The sequence below is a fragment of the Vulpes vulpes genome, chromosome 1, assembly GCF_048418805.1.
Source record: "Vulpes vulpes isolate BD-2025 chromosome 1, VulVul3, whole genome shotgun sequence".
In the NCBI taxonomy this organism is placed as follows: Eukaryota; Metazoa; Chordata; class Mammalia; order Carnivora; family Canidae; genus Vulpes; species Vulpes vulpes.
In genome coordinates, this window is record NC_132780.1 from 90,554,211 (window position 1) to 90,570,408 (window position 16,198).

Genomic DNA, 16,198 nt, shown 5'->3' on the forward strand with positions numbered 1-16,198 from the left:
CTTCAAGTTTTCTTGCTTCAAAGATGAACATTTCTGGAGTCTGTATGTCTGGCCTTGGGGGTGACAGCTTTGTTCTCCGGAAGAACGGTGGGTGGAAGAACTCCAGTGATGTTTCCACAGGTCGGGGATGATGCAGATGTTGTAAGGGCCTTGGAAGAATTTGGAACCCACGTGATGTGGTTGCATGTTGAGCATCCTCTTTAGTGAAGCAAGGGAAAGTGAGTGGTACTAGAATCCTGAGAGCTGTTGTTCAAAGGCTTTCCAAAGGCTGAAGAATGAATGGAGATAACATCCACCTTTTGGGGAGACTAAAACCCAAGAATCTCAGAGGATAATAGCTGCTATAATAAGGCAAAAGGCCTCTGAAAAGCAGAAGAGAAATCTGGATACTCATTTTGGTGTTCCCGCCCCCTCCTGCACATCCTGCTAATAGGCACCAGTCATGCCACATCTTCTGCTTCTGTCCAGACTTTATCTACCTCAAAGCAATGACTGTGGGCAGCCCCGCTGTGTCCTAGTTTCACCAAAAAAGTGTCCTGGGCTGCAAATGAAAACAGTTTCTCTTTAGTCTGTCCCAGGACTCCACTGGGTGAGCTGCATGATGCAAACTGCTGACTCTTCTCCTGTGCCTGGACGGTGCCACTCCGGTCAATGTGCGTGCCTTCCGCTTTCAAGGGGCTTAAATGTCACTCTTGTTATAAAACTACAAAACACCCTTTTTAATAATAATCCATGAAAGGGAGGTTCTTAGGGGAAATGACAAGTTGAAAGCTTTCCAAGTAGAATTACCCTTATTGTTTATGGATTTCTTAACCACATGTGTCTAATGTACAGGGAAATAATGGCTTAAAATTGCAGCAATAACTTTACCTTTGGGAGTAAACTGAACGCTGCCTTTGGGTCACATTTTGTTGGAATAACATTTTCTTTAAGATCCTGGCTCCCTTTACCACATTTCTTCAGCAGAAAATCTGACAAAAATTCCAGAGGTTTGTCCTAAAAAAATCCAACCCCCCAACACCAAAAGAAAAAAAGAGATAATTTCTGATTAAAACATTCATCTGGAATACGGACCAATACAAGTGCAGCAGGAAAGAGAACATATTTTTGGTAGTGTCGTCTTCTTTCTATCTAATTAAGAGGCTAGAAAGCAAAGTATTATTCGATTAAAGTCTAAAAATGGGTTGTAGTTATTCCCGATTCTCTTATTGTCACAATCCAGTTAGGATGTCAAGGTCTTGCAGGAGGGTCTCAAGATCTTTGGAACCACGTGGCCCAAGGTGGCCCAGGTCAGCACCAAGGCCACTCGGGGAACGGGGGCCCTGCTGTCTCTGGGGGGATGAGGGATGTAGCAGCAGGATGACCAGGCACAACAGACTAGGACACCTCCACATCCTGTTCCCTCTCAGGCTACCAGTGTGAGCACCCATGAAATTACATCATACAAGATGATTTTAAAATAATTTGTTTGGCAGTAAGTACACTGAAATTAGAGTAAACATGTTTAGTAATTCTTTAGTCTTTCAGGAGACAGGGCAAGATCTTCTAAGACCTCAGGGTCATCCCTGTGAACATCCCTAATCAATGTATCAGCAAAGCCCCCCTGCCACCCAGGGGGTGGGGGAGGCTGTACTTGGTGGGCTGCCAATGGGTAGCTAGCTGGTGAGAAGCTGGGTCTTCAGAGAAGACAAATCATGGCTAACTGCAGCTTCTCAGACTCCGCACTCTGCACGGCTGACTCTGGAGATGCCTGCTGCTGACCCAGGCAGCCAACTTGAAACCAGGGCAAACCCACGTACAAAGGCGATGTTAAGTTTACCCACAGAGTAGAATTGCTATAGAAGAAAAGGATTGAGAATCTTTCGTGGAGAGCTAAAGACCTTGTATATATAGCATCAGTATGTTAATACCCCCCCATTCCTGTCCTGCTCTCAATTTCCCCAGCCCACAGCTGCATAGCTCATGGTCCTGGAGCCATTGTCTCGAGGCAGACAGGGGTCCTGTAAACTCTCCTATTTCCTGATGTGTGGACTGACTTTTCTGGGAGAGTAGCCAAGATTGGTTTCTGATAAAAATGCTTCTTCACACTTTCCCCATGCCTGCCCCCAACCAAACTATTGATTTATTTATTCCTTTTCTTTCGCGTTCTCTTTCTCTTCCCCTCTCAGCCAGCCTTCTTTGCCTTTCATCTTTTTCCATCTGATTTCATGCTTTCTTGGTTTTCCTATCATACTATTAATTGTTTAAACCGTTGAGTAATGTTTATGTGAAACATAAAGCCACTAACATGTTGTTTAACGAAGTCACTTCTGACTGAAATTAATCATGAGACAGAAAACAATGCTCCGTGTAATGAAGTTTTAAATAACCTAGAAGATGTTCCCACTTGTCTATTTCCTATATCTAATACTTCTTGGGCCCAGAATTTCTCAGTGGCTGACCGGATGTAATTTCTCAGGGAAATTGTGCCTCCAAAGGAGTACCCCCCCACATACACACACACAAATAAGAGCAAACTAAAAATGTATTTAAGTGTTGGGTTTTTAAAGTTTATGTTCTTCAAAAAACCACTTACAGAATTATCTTTTGAAAGTTTCATCAATCCATCAGCCAGAGCTTGTGAAATTTCTTGGCCATATTCATGTTGTCAAAAGTAAATTGCCCTGTAAACATATAAAGCCATATGCCTTGTAATTAATTTATGTAGGAGATGTGATCAAGAAGAAAACAACTCAGTCCTCACAGTTGCTTTTTAGTAGATAAAAAATGTGAAGAATAAAAATTAAAATTCTATTATGCCATGGGAATTATCCACCATGATAAAATATAAATTGAGCAAGAGTAACTAAATGTAAAACATATTCAAAAGTACCTACACTGATAAGGCTGATATTAAATAGAATCTACAAATTGGACAATAAGGAGAGAAGATGTGAACATAAACCTTTTAAGTTTAAATTTTAGATTCTCAATCCCACCAAAACTTCCTCCTCCCTCCCCTGTATGTTTGTGCTCAAGTACATAAATACTTTAAATCTACAGCAAATAATATACATCTGTAGTTACACAGACATCTTTTATAGTTTTTTAATATTTTGAACAATGTGAATTTATATGCAAATAATTTTATTCCATTTAAATTCTCATAGCTTACAAATAAATATCATCAAAAAAATACTTCTATCGGGCAGCCTGGGTGGCTCAGCAGTTTAGCACTGCCTTCGGCCCAGGGCCTGATCCTGGAGGCCTGGGATCGAGTCCCACGTTGGGGTCCCTGCATGGAGCCTGCTTCTCCCTCTGCCTGTGTCTCTGCCTCTCTCTCTCTCTCCTCTCTGTGTTTCTCCTGAATAAATAAATAAAATCTTAAAAAAATAAAAATAGAAAAGGAAAAAAGAATTCCTTAAAAAAAATACTTCTATCTTGAAAAAGCTAATTTTCCCTGCTTTTCTCTTTGGTCCTTGGTATCGATGGAAAAAAAAAAAAAACAGGAGAAATAATGTCTCCCGATTTATAGTCTTATGACCATTTTTAAATATTGGTTGAACATCTGCTAAATGTGGTCAAGTGGATAGTATATCAAACCAAGAAGACAACTCCCTGTTTTGGAGGCATTTATGTAAAGCAATGCAGAACATAAATTGACATAAAATATATCCATGCATACTTGTGTGCTATAGCTCTTGTGTAGACAGAAATTGTGGCAATAGGACCTTAATAATTAGTAGGGCAGGGAGGGAAGAAGGAAGCGAGGCATAACTATTAATGACTTGATTTTGAGGGCATTTTAGTCAGATGGGAAGAGTTAAGGATAAATTGAATAGGTAATAAAAATGGGGGGTCCTTTGCGCAGATGATAAATAAACAAAACAAAAAAAAAACATTATAATGAATGGACTGATTTAGGGGAAGATCTGGTTGACACAGAATATGGTTTCCAAGACTCTAGTGTGATAAATCAGTCATGAGTAGGGAGTGCAAATGGGATGATAAATTCAGTGATGTCCAATAGGCTCAACAGAGATCCATAGAGCCCATCACCAAATCGAGTATTTTATATGGAAAATACACAAAACACCATTGTAGAACAATTTAAGTAATGGGCGCTGTGTCTAGGAATACCTGAACTTTTAGAGCAAATTGTGGTGGGAAAAGGGGCAGAGCCCTCTGGGTTAGCAAACCCTCAGAGTTTGGTCCAGGTTAACAACTGACTGGCATGGCATTAAGACGGTCCTATTTAAAATGAACTAGCTTCCCCATTTTGAAGATGAATATTTTTGCTCTCAGTGGATATTCACTACATTTGAAAGGAGATATGAAAAACAAAGGAAATAAAGTTTTACTAAACAGGTATAAAAGACTTTTGCTTCCTAACCTTGTATTATCCACTCTAGATCTGGAACCACCTTCGTGATGAACCTGCAACAGAAGCAGCACGAGTTCTTACCTATTATCCTGGCACTGATATTCTTCTGCAACTCCTTGAAGAGAGGACTCAACTGCTTCCTTACTGATTTCAAGGTGTCTTCCAGAAAGTCTGTGACACGGGACCATGTGTACAGCTTTGCTTCGCTGAAGTAGATGGAACATGGAGCCATTCTGGTTGTCCCAGCCAATCACTGAGAACTGACATTATTTTCTCCTTTTATTATTGTGGGCTGGAGCTCAGATGAAAGAATTCTTCATGTTTATGGTACAACAAAAACTTAGTTGTATTTATAGTAGGCATGTTATCCTTTCTCATTAGAAGACTAAGATAAATACCCATTGTCTGCTTTCCAAGGTAAAATTTGAAGCTCAGGAAGGACACAGTGAATAATTTCAAATGCCTATCTTTTCTTTGATAGATAGGGTTGACATATTATATTTGAAATAAAAATTAAGTAGCTTCTGGATTTGTGTATCAGGAAGCAGAGTAGGCAAGAAGGTGCTGCTTTTTCTTTACATCCCAAAATGAACATACAAGACAACCCCACTCTGCCCAGTTTCCCCACCATGTTGTCCAAAGTCATCTTGGGCTAGCTGGCCCTGTGGCTTTCTTACTTCACATCCAGCTGCTCTCTCTCTCTCTGAACATCTCTACAGGACTGTAGTGGGTGCTTAAGGAAGCTCTCTCGTTGGAACATCAATTACTAAATGATGCTGTGGCATGTTAAATCTGATTTTCTGTCCTCACTGGATAGACAGTCTCATTTGATTCACCTTCCCCCATTTTTGTTGATAAACATGTACAACTCTTTCTAATGTGTTTTTCCTGAAGAAAACTATGAAGAAGAGAGGGAAAAGGAAGATGAACAGAAGGAAGAGAAGAGAGAGGGGTAAAGGAAGAAGGCTGCTCCATCCAGAACAGTGTTTGCACTGAGCTCCACCCCGCAAGGCTGCCATCCTCTCTGCACGAGGCCCATTGAGCTATCACTTAGTAATGTGACTATATAACTACAATAAACAAGTGACTTCTGCTATCAGGTCAATGCTCTTTTCGTAGATACATGGACTCTTTTCCCTTACAGGTTTCCAATCATGCCAGTTCCCCCAGGCTTGAAACTCCCTTGACATTTGGGATTAGAGACATCATGCTTTATATGGTTTCTATGTGGCCCCAAACTCCCAGGGAGTTTTAAAGGGAGAATTGTCCCTGCCACTTTAGCAGAGCAATGTGGATCTGTTGTTGGTCAGCCAATGTTACATCTGCATTTAATATTTGCAGCTTCAATTTCTAAATGAAACTTTGCTGTCAGCTGTATATTTTATTTTTTTATATTTATATTTTTAATATATTTCCTCTCAGATAATGCAATTGAATTGGAACCTGAGCAAGCCCCTTCACCATCTCTTTGTAGCTGTGATTCTCATTTCCAAATGAAACCATATTGATCATATCTCCCTAAGAAAAATTATTCTTTGTACTTACTATTCCTCTAGACCAGCAACTATACATCTTTAACTATTAAAAATGATGTTTTCAACAGAGTTTGTGTACATCATGGTTTGAAGCAAATATTTGCAATAAATAATCCCTTTCTAAGCAAATGAAATGACAGTGGGCAGTGGGAAATGACACAGTTTGGGTAGTGACAGCATTCCTTTAGAGAAGGAATGGAGGCAGTAAGTGACATGGGCCAGAAGGCTTATTATTATTAGCTGTGCTTTGTCTTTTGGTGACCTAGGAGCTGGCGGATGTCACTGGGCACCGTGCTCAGTCCCCATATACACTTATTGTGTTGGTAAGAGCCTGTTGCAATTCCCGTTGGGGCAGTAAAGAACGTGCTAGTTAGCTGAGACAGCTGGGAAAGAACTTCTATTCCTGCCTCTGCAGAGTCAAAAATACTTTCATTAGCTTACTCATAGGTTTTGCCTTGGAACAGTTAAGTATTACTTAGGAGTGCTAAGCTGGCTAGGAATGGCTGCTAGGATTTCTCATCTTCAATTCAAATCCCTCATGAAACACTTTATAGCTTGCCCCTCAATGCCTAAGTCCAAAGAACTGATGAGGACTGAACTGCTGGAGAGACAGGGCATGAAGGTGGACCTGGTGCTTATTTTTCAAGGTGGAATACTCAGGCCAAAGGACTGAAGAGTTTACATATCTTTTCTTTTCTTCTTAAGGATTTTATTTATTTATTCATGAGAGACACAAAGAGAGAGGCAGAGACATAGGCAGAGGGAGAAGCAAGCTCCATGCAGGGGACTGTTGCGGCACTCCATCCCAGGACCCTGGGATCACACCCTAAGCCAAAGGCAGACACTCAACCACTGAGCTATCCAGGCATCCCTACTTATATTTTCTAAAATAGTCTGACTCAAAGGAGAAATCTTATTATAAGAGGAGAGATTTAAAACGGTTGAAACTATTAAACATGAGGTCAAAATTTAGTGTGGCATTAATTTCATCCCTTCTTCAGGGACACAGCATAAAGATTGAATTCAGGATATAGAATTCAGGATTGAATTCAGGATATAGAATGAATTACTTTGAGTGAAACTAAGATATTGGGTTATGTATTTTAATTCTTTGTGGCCTAAGAATAAACAATTACTCCAAATTGTGTGGAACAAGGTGGCAGTAGATGAAAAAAAGGTGGGGATGTCTCTCATTTACCAGGGTCTAATCTTTTAACTGGCAAATGGATCAATGAAATTGAATGATGTCCATAAGTATACCTACATATATGTAGTCGATTGATTTCAACAAAGATGCAAATGGAATGCCCTGAGAAAAGGACAGTCTTTATAAGGAATGGTGTTGGAAAAGTTAGATATCCATACATAAGAAATCCCACAAAACTGCAACTCATACTTCTAATGCTATATAAAACAAGCATATAAATCAATGCATCAGAAATCTAAAAGTCAAACTATAAATAACTTAGAAATTATTTATTTCTAAGGGATGCCTGGGTGGCTCAGAGATTGAGTGTCTGCCTTCAGCTCAGGGTGCAATCCTAGGGTCTGGGATCAAGTCCTACATCGGGCTCCCTGCATGGAGTCTGCTTCTCCCTCTGCCTATATTTCTACCTCTCTCTTTCTCTGTTCCTCATGAATAAATAAATAAAATCTTTAAAAAGAAAAGGAATTATTTATTTCTCAAATAAAGAAATCTTGTGAACTTTAGTTAGGTAGAGAGTTTTCAGATATGACACTGAAAGCATAATCCATAGAAGAAAAAAATAGATATATTTGACTTCACAAAAATTAAGAACTTCATCTCTTCAAAACGGACTATTTAGAGGAAACACAAGTCACAGAGTAGGATAAAATATTTGTAAGTTATTTTTCTAGAATATATAAAGTTTTCAATAAGAAAATAAATGGGCTAATTTTTAAAATGAGCAAAAGACTTGAATAGACATTGCACCAAGGAAGACCAATGAATGGCAAATAAGCACAAGAAAAGATGTTCAGCATCATCAGTCATTAGGAAAATGCAAATTAAAGCCACAATGAGATATTACTGCATATCCACTCAAAGGGCTAAAATTAAGAAGACTGTACCCAGTGTGGGGGTACTATGCAACTAGAGTTCTCATACATTGCTAGTGGAAATGTAAAATTGTACAACCACTTTGGAAAATAGTTTAGCCATTGTTTAAAAAGTTAACACCTGTCATCTGACCCAACCATTTTACTCCTAGGTATTTATCCAAGAGAAGTAAGAGCATATGTTCACACATATGTTCATAGCAAATTTATGCATAAGACCCAGGAACTGGAAATAACTCAAATATCTATCAACAAGTGACTGAATAAACAAATTGTGGTATATACATAGAATGTAATAATTCCCAGCAATAAAAAAAAAACCCAACGAGCCGTTGATACAGGCATCAAACAGATGAATCTAAAATAATTCTTCTGAGTGAAAGAAGCTTGACAAAGAATGCACAGTGTATGATTCCATTTATAGAAAATTCCATAAAATACAAACTAATACATTGTGAAAGAAAGTAGATCAGTGTTTGATTCAGGATGTGGGTGGGGAGAAGCAGGAGGGAAAAACTACAGTGGCATGAGGAAAATTTGGGAGGTAGTGAATATGTTCATTATCTTGATTATTTTATGGTTTCACAGGATATGTAGACCTATGTTAAAACTTATCCAAGTGTGGGCAGCCCAGGTGGCTCAGTGGTTTGGTGCCACCTTCAGCCCAGGGCATGATCCTGGAGACCTGGGATGGAGTCCCATATCGGGCTCTCTGCATGGAGCCTGCTTCTCTCTCTGCCTCTCTCTTTCCCTCTTTCTATGTGTGTCTCATGAATAAATGAATAAAAATCTAAAAAAAAAATCTTATCCAAGTGCATGCTTTAAACATCTATAGTTTATTGTATGTCATTTATACCTTTGTAAAGCTGCTTGAAAAAAATTTTTAAGACTTTACTTATTTTATTACTTATTTTAGAGAGTGAGCAGGTGGAGGGAGGGGCAGAGAGAGAGAGAGAGAGAGAGGGAGAGACAGTCTCAAGCAGACTCCCTGCTGAGCATGTAGCCTGGCAGTGTGGAATCAGTCTCACAACCTTGGGATCATGACCTGAGCCAAAACCAAGAATTGGGTGCTTAACCATCTGAGCCACCCTGGCAGCCCTTTAAAATTTTCAAATAATGTCCCCAAAAAACAAATTTTAGGTTTTTGGCTTATGAAGTAACTGGGTGAATGATATCTTAATTGAGGAATCCTAGGGAAGGGGTTGGTTTGGTGCTAGGGTGGCAAATAAGAGTTTTAGATGCATTAACTCTGAGATGCCTCCTAGATGCACAAACCCAACATTCTTAAGTAGATGTCAGGTAGGAGCTAGCTATGAGTCTCAGCTCAGAGATCTCAGAGCCAGAAGCATACATTTGGGAGTCTTGAGTTCATAGATCAGATTCAGAGCGGGACTGGATGAGGTTGCCTATGCAAAGAGTGTGGTTGTGGAAAGGTTGAAGAATTTTCAGAGAAGGAAGAGCCAGCAAAGGAGATGGAGAAGAGCCCACTGGCCTAAGAGGCAATTCTGGGAGAGGGTGGTGTTAGGGAAATCCAGAGAAGAAGATGAGCTTCCAGGAGCAGTGTCTATCTGCATGAAATGCTGCTGAGGTCAGAGCAAGGTGAGCATGGAAGAAGGACCATTGGATTTGGGCATGTGGAAGTGCTTAGAGTCTCCACAGGCAACTATAGTAGAGAGAAAGAGACCATTTGGAAGAGCTTGAGGAGTGAGTGAGGGGTGAAGAAGGTAAAGTTGTCAGCATAAACCAGTGGTTCCCCAAGCATGCCTTGGAGCAGCAGCACCTGGGAACTTGTTAGAAATGCAAATTCTCAGGCCCTATGCCACAACTACTGAGTAAGAAATGCTAGGATGAGACCCAGCAGTGTGTACTTTAATAAACTTTCTAGGTGATTAAAATACATATTAACATTTGAGAATCATTAGTTTAGTCAGCATATAGGTGTATATAGGTAAGTATATAGAAATGAGGGAAAGAAAGTTCATGGTCTCTTTCTCTCTCTTTTTTTAAGCACAGGAGCTGCTACTACAGGTAGCATCCTGATTTGATAGGGATGACTCAGTAAAGAAGGAGGAATTGAGGCCGTTGGAGAGGATTGTGAGAATGTGGCCGTGAGGAGGTGAAAGGAAGTGGTATACAGAGTTCAAGTCAGTGCTTGATCTCCGATTTGAATGGAGGTGTTTCTTCCATTGTGACAGAAGGGAAGACAGAGAATGAAGGTAAGAGGTGGAGTAGGTGGTGGATTTGGTGGTGGGAGGGAAATGTGGGAGTTTTCTCAGGGCAGTAAAAGGTGAGGTCAACAGCTGAGAGAGGTTCGTGAAAGATCGACAAGGAGAAGGGATGATACACAGTCATCTCAAAGAGTGGGGAAAGGAATTTACCAACAGAAGGTGGTAGGACCGCTTCTCAGTGCTGCAATCCCATTGATATTTTTGCCATCAGAGTCAAGGTAGATTACTAAGAATAGCTGTAGTACTGCTTTCAACAGGCTTTAACGGCTTTAGGGCAGGCAGGCATAGATTATACAGATGATGGCGTTTAAGGAGCACAGAAATTTAGCCCAAGAAAGAGAAACAAAGAAGTTCAGATTCTTTGCAAGAGAGTAATGACAATGATGAACCTTTAAATCCAAATTTCACAAGGATGGAACCGAGGATGAAGGCATGGTAACAGGGTGAAAAAGTGGGAGCGTGTGCGTTGGTGGTCTTAAGGTAAAGAGCTGATAGAGTAGAAATGTTTGGAACATGGATGTTTGGATTATTTAGTACCTAATTTGGAAGTGGTACTCAGAGAGAAAAATGCTGGAGATCAAGCATTCAGAGGCTACAGAGCTACTGGGGGTGACAAGCTCCGGAGTGATGTGTGAGGTGGCACAAAAGAGACTTTTGGACTGAGAAGCCAAGGTCTTTTCACTGAATCAGGGTCTTGATGTCTCGTCCAGGTGGAAATTACACTTGACAAGGAGTTCAGGGATGATTTGGGGGCCATGATGGTGGTGAGAGATTTACCGTTGGGTTACCATTAAGTTTCACTGGAGACAATTTTTTGTCGCCAAATTTATTGTTCTTTCCTCCTTTTGCCCTTATTCTCAATCTCTTTCAAGGTCACCTTTCAATGACTTACTTTCTCAAATCCGCTCTTTTACTCCAGTTTAAAAATTTGCTTTGCAGGGCACCTGGCTGGCTCAGTTGGTGAAGCATGCAACTCTTAATCTTTGAGTTGTAAGTTGGATCCCCGTGTTGGGTGTAAAGATAACTTAAAATCTTTTTTTAAAATGCTCTTATTATAAAAGTAATACTAGTTCATTACAGAAAATAGGGACAGATAAGAGATTTTTAATAAAAGGAAAGGAAAGTCACGTATCCATCTAACTATTGTTAACACCTTGGTATACATCCTTCCAAACCCTTTTCTATACACTGCTACCCTTCCTCACACACACACACACACAGGTTTTATTTTTTATTTTTTTATTTTTTTTTTTAAATTTTTAATTTATTTATGATAGTCACACAGAGAGAGAGAGAGGCAGAGACATAAGCAGAGGGAGAAGCAGGCTCCATGCACTGGGAGCCTGATGTGGGATCCGATCCCGGGTCTCCAGGATCACGCCCTGGGTCAAAGGCAGGCGCTAAACCTCTGCGCCACCCAGGGATCCCCACACACAGGTTTTAAACAAGGAATCACACCATCCGTATTCTGATTTCAAAAGCAGAAAATCTGCAAAACCCATCTGGAGATAAATGCTGTTAATAATTTTGTTATACTTCCTCCTAGATTTTTCTAGGTGTAGTTTCTACAGTTAAGATTACACAATTATCATAACTATGTAAAAAAGTTACAGTATTTTGTAATTCGTTTTCTTTTAAACCCCTTTCCATACTTTTGTTTTTCCCTTTACCCCAGTTGAAGCCTGTCAGGAGCATGCTTGGCATGTATGAATAGTTCAGTGAAATCTGAGGATTAGAAGGAACTTTAAAAGTCAGAGTTCCCTAAGGAATGGGTAATAAGAAACTGTTTAAGAAAATTTAATTATATACTCCCTCTGCCTTGCTCTGCTTGGCATTAAAAAAAAAAAAAAAAAAAGGCCCATGAGTGTAGAGCTTTTATTTAATAGCTGTCTAAAAAGTGAATTTGTTCTAATGTTTCTAAAGTTTCTCTTCATGTTAAAATCAACTCTGAATTATAATGACTGATATGAGACAGATGGGCACCTAAAATTCTATCAGCAACCTCCAGGATCAGCAATCAGTCTCATTTTTAGCAAGCACTTCATTTGGTTTTAATATTCAAATATTATTTAAACATTTCTATTATTTATTTTTATTGTAAGTATTTTTATAAATACAGTTATTGTAACTATTTACATTATTTTTATATTCACAAGACCTGTCAGGTAAAGTACTATTATCCTTATGAGGAAACAGAGGTTTATAAACTTGCCCAAGGCCACATGGCTAAAGTGGTGTGAGTGGGATTCAAGTCCACGGTCCTTGTTCACAAGTTCATGCTCACTCCTTCCAGGTTCAGAACATAGCAGGGAGACTTTTCTCAGACCAACTGATTATGGTTTCAGCATTTCCCCCTCTATAGAGGAGGCTGATTTTACTGTATTTTCCAGAAGAGATACCGGTTCTATTCCTGGTTGGCTCTTGCCACTAGTGACTTCATTCTGCAGGGACAGGTTACTCTGACCATTAACCTCAGCTCTTTGCCCCCTAAATACCTGAGTATGTGAGGTGTGAGAGAGAAAGGAGTAAAATGTGACTGAATCATTTGAATTGAAGGCATTTCAAATATTCACAACATATTACTAAGGAAGGCCATGACCACTGCCATTTATTTATTTATTTATTGACCACTGCCTTTTAAAACTGACCTGATGCTCCAAGTGGTACAAAGAGGTCCACATGACCCCCTTCTTCTTCAGGGGCCACATAGCTTCCTAACTTCTCCCAGAAGTCTCTCACTTCAGGCCTCAGTAAATTTTTAATACCAATTTTATAACCTGAGGAAGAACTCAAAATGTCATATTAGTTTATAACATTATCATGAACAGAAACTCTTAGCACTCTGTGAAAATGCAATCACAATTCAAAAAGCCAGTGACTGCTGGTAAGACTCAGATCTGGAGGGAGCCTCTGCTTCAGTGGTGCACCATATCAGGGCCACAGGAGGACTCCGACGTGACCATAATCTCCTTCACATTTTGGGTTTATTGGACACGGCGCATTTAGATTTAGGACATTGTGTCTCTGCCATCACTGTGCAGCAGGGTGCATTGCCAGGCTCACAGCAGGGTTTAGGGTAAATGGCCAGTCAAGTCCTGGGATTTTTGCAACCAAGGTCCAAAGTAAGGTGTCAATCAAAAAATAAGTCATTCAGAATGGAAGGCTCTCAGAGATGGTAAACATCCCTGACACTCTCACTTGCTGGGAATTCTGAATGATGATTCAATGAATCTGCATGTGTCTCAACCCATTTCTAAAGGAGTCCTGGAGATTCTGAATACTTAAATCCCGGTAAGGGAATGAAAACAAAGTCAGGGAAGAATCCCAACATTTCACTTCTTTCCATCAGGAAATCTAGATACAGAATGGAAGGACCTCTTCAATTGAATGGAGTAAGAGATCTCATTTTGTTCTTAATTTTAAGGCAAAAGCTCTTGGGGAAACACCCCAATTATATAGAGAGAAACTTTAGTTTTCAGATATTTTGTTATGTTAGTATTGGTTTTAAAAAAGAAAACAAGGTGGGGGCACCTGGGTGGCTCAGTCAGTTAAGCATCCAACTCCTGATTTCTGTTCAGGTCATGATCTCAGGGTCATGATTCTCTCTCTCTCTCTCTCTCTCTTTCTCTCTCTTTTTTCTCTCCCTCTCCCACATTCTCCCCGCTCCCCCTCTGCCTCTGCCCCTCCTCTCTATCTCTTTCTCTCCTTCCTCCCTCTCAAATAAGTAAATAAATAAGAAAAAGTGGAAAAGGCAGAGTTTGAAAATCCTTCTCATCTGCACAACATAAAGTCTGAGATGCTAGAAAACTTTAATAGGCTCTTTTACTCTGTAAGAGGTAAACCTACTAAACCACAGTATAAATTTCAATTGACACCTCTCCATCATTTAGAGAAAAGCTACCATGTAATTACTCATAAATGTAAACCCTAAGTAGTAGCTGTGCTGAACTTCCAGGGGGGGATATAAAATTAGATGTGGAACACAACTTATTCCATACATAGGTCAACTAAACAAGGAAAGACAAAAATTTGGTAAAGATAAACCAGAAGTAGTTTATTTTTGTTAATAAAATTTATCAAACCTATTCCAAGCATGCCAAGTTCTAGCTGTTAGCAAGCCCAACTATAGAGCCCAACAGTTAAAACCAGAAATAGAAAAAAAACAAAACAAAACAAACAAAACAAAACAAAACAAAAAAACCCCCAGAAATAGATAAGACTGATTAATTAATGTTTCAAATAAAAACCCCCATCATACCTATTTCTTACTGCACCTCCTTGAGGCATTGAAAAGACATTTTTGCAATGATTGGAACATTCCAATCAAACCAGAAAAGCCCTGATAGCAATGAAATGCCTAGAAGACCACACCCCACGTGTCTCCTTCCTTGACTGTGATTGTAGGCTGAACACATACTGGCCCCCTCTCATGATCATGTGCTCCCTGCCTGCTCCCTTGCATGTACCCCCCAACCTATTTCCTTCTTCTTTCTTCTTTCTTTTTCTTCCTTCCTTCCTTCCTTCCTTCCTTCCTTCCTTCCTTTCTTTCTTTCTTTTTCTTTCTTTCCTCTTTCTTTCTTTCTTTCTTTCTTTCTTTCTTTCTTTCTTTCTTTCTTTCTTTCTCATGAGAAACACACACACACACAGAGACAGAGAGAGAGAGAGAGAGAGAGAGAGAGAGGCAGAGACACAGGCAGAGAGAGAAGCAGGCTCCATGCAGGGAGCCTGATGCGGGACTCAATCCCGAAACTCCAGGATCACGCCCTGAGCTGAAGGCAGATGCTTAACCGCTGAGCCACCTAGGCATCTCTGAACCTGTTTCTATAAAACTCCAGTGTCCATCTCACAGGTGGAGAGGTCAGTTGTTAAGGCATAAGCCTGTCACCTCCCCTGGTTACTGGCACCCAAAATAAATTTCTTCCTTTCTTTTTTCCAAACCCTATCTCTTGAGTGATTGGCTTTTCTTGCCACTGAATTTATCCAAGTTTATTCAGCCACAGTGTTGACAAACCCAGCCAGGAGCTCTGCTATCCATTTTATAGCCCTCTTGAAATTCCCCCAGATGGAGCAGTTGGCCTCCGCAGAGCACCAGGGCTTCCCTGCTCATTTCCTGAGTTAGCAGCTGGGATAGATCACTGGGTAACATAGCCATAGAGGCAGTAGTTTGATGGGTGATTCAGGTACCCACTTTGCCATTTTATGAGTTCCCTGCCAGGTGGATCCTTGACCATCTCATTCTCTTTCTTCCCTCATCTCACAAAGATGGAAGATTTCACACTAGTAAATCTTAAAACCATTCTATTTTAGGTTAACAAGGAAAGATGTAAGTTATAGTATAAGGAAGAAATTGAAACTTTAATTCTAAAACATTCATCATCTCCTTCTCTCAGAGAAGGATAACCATTGACATTTTAAAAAGATGATCCATACAAGTTAATGATATCAGTCAATCCTTTCCTTTGTGGTATATGCCATTTGGAAGTACAATGACTGCTGTTCATGCATACCAATTTATAGATCTTGGGTTTTGCTGCTATTATAATTGCTACACTTTCACCAAACTTAAAAACTTTTGTGAAGAACATAATTAGAGTAAAAGACAGCATAGAGAATGAGAGAAAATATTTGCAAATAGTGTATCTGATAAAAGATTAATATCTAGACTATATAAAGAATGTCTATACCTCAATAAAGAATGTCAAATAAACCCATCAGAAAATGGGCAAAGGACTTCATTAGATATATGTAAAGAAGATACACAAATAGCTGATAAGCATATGAAAAAATGCTCAGTATCACTAATTAGTAGACAAATGCAAATCAAAGCCATAATGAATATCACCTTAAACCCATTAAGGTAGTTACTATCAACTAAAAACAAACAAAAACAGAGAAAATAACAAGTTTTGACAAGGATGTGAAGAAATTGGAGCCCCTGTGCACCATTGGTGGGAGCACAAAATGGTGCAGCCACTATGGAAAATATTGTGGAC

At 39.7% G+C, this 16,198-nt stretch overlaps 1 protein-coding gene across 1 annotated transcript in view; it reads right to left on the minus strand.

Moving 5' to 3' along the window:
• The window catches only part of ECT2L (epithelial cell transforming 2 like), a 64,959-nt gene that overhangs the window by 19,985 nt on the left and 28,776 nt on the right, over nucleotides 1–16,198 (minus strand). Inside the window, 5 exon segments of the mRNA XM_072748219.1 lie at nucleotides 2,576–2,634; nucleotides 2,637–2,663; nucleotides 4,445–4,623; nucleotides 6,211–6,307; nucleotides 12,854–12,982. Of these exon segments, the coding sequence (XP_072604320.1) occupies nucleotides 2,576–2,634; nucleotides 2,637–2,663; nucleotides 4,445–4,623; nucleotides 6,211–6,307; nucleotides 12,854–12,982 (491 nt within the window).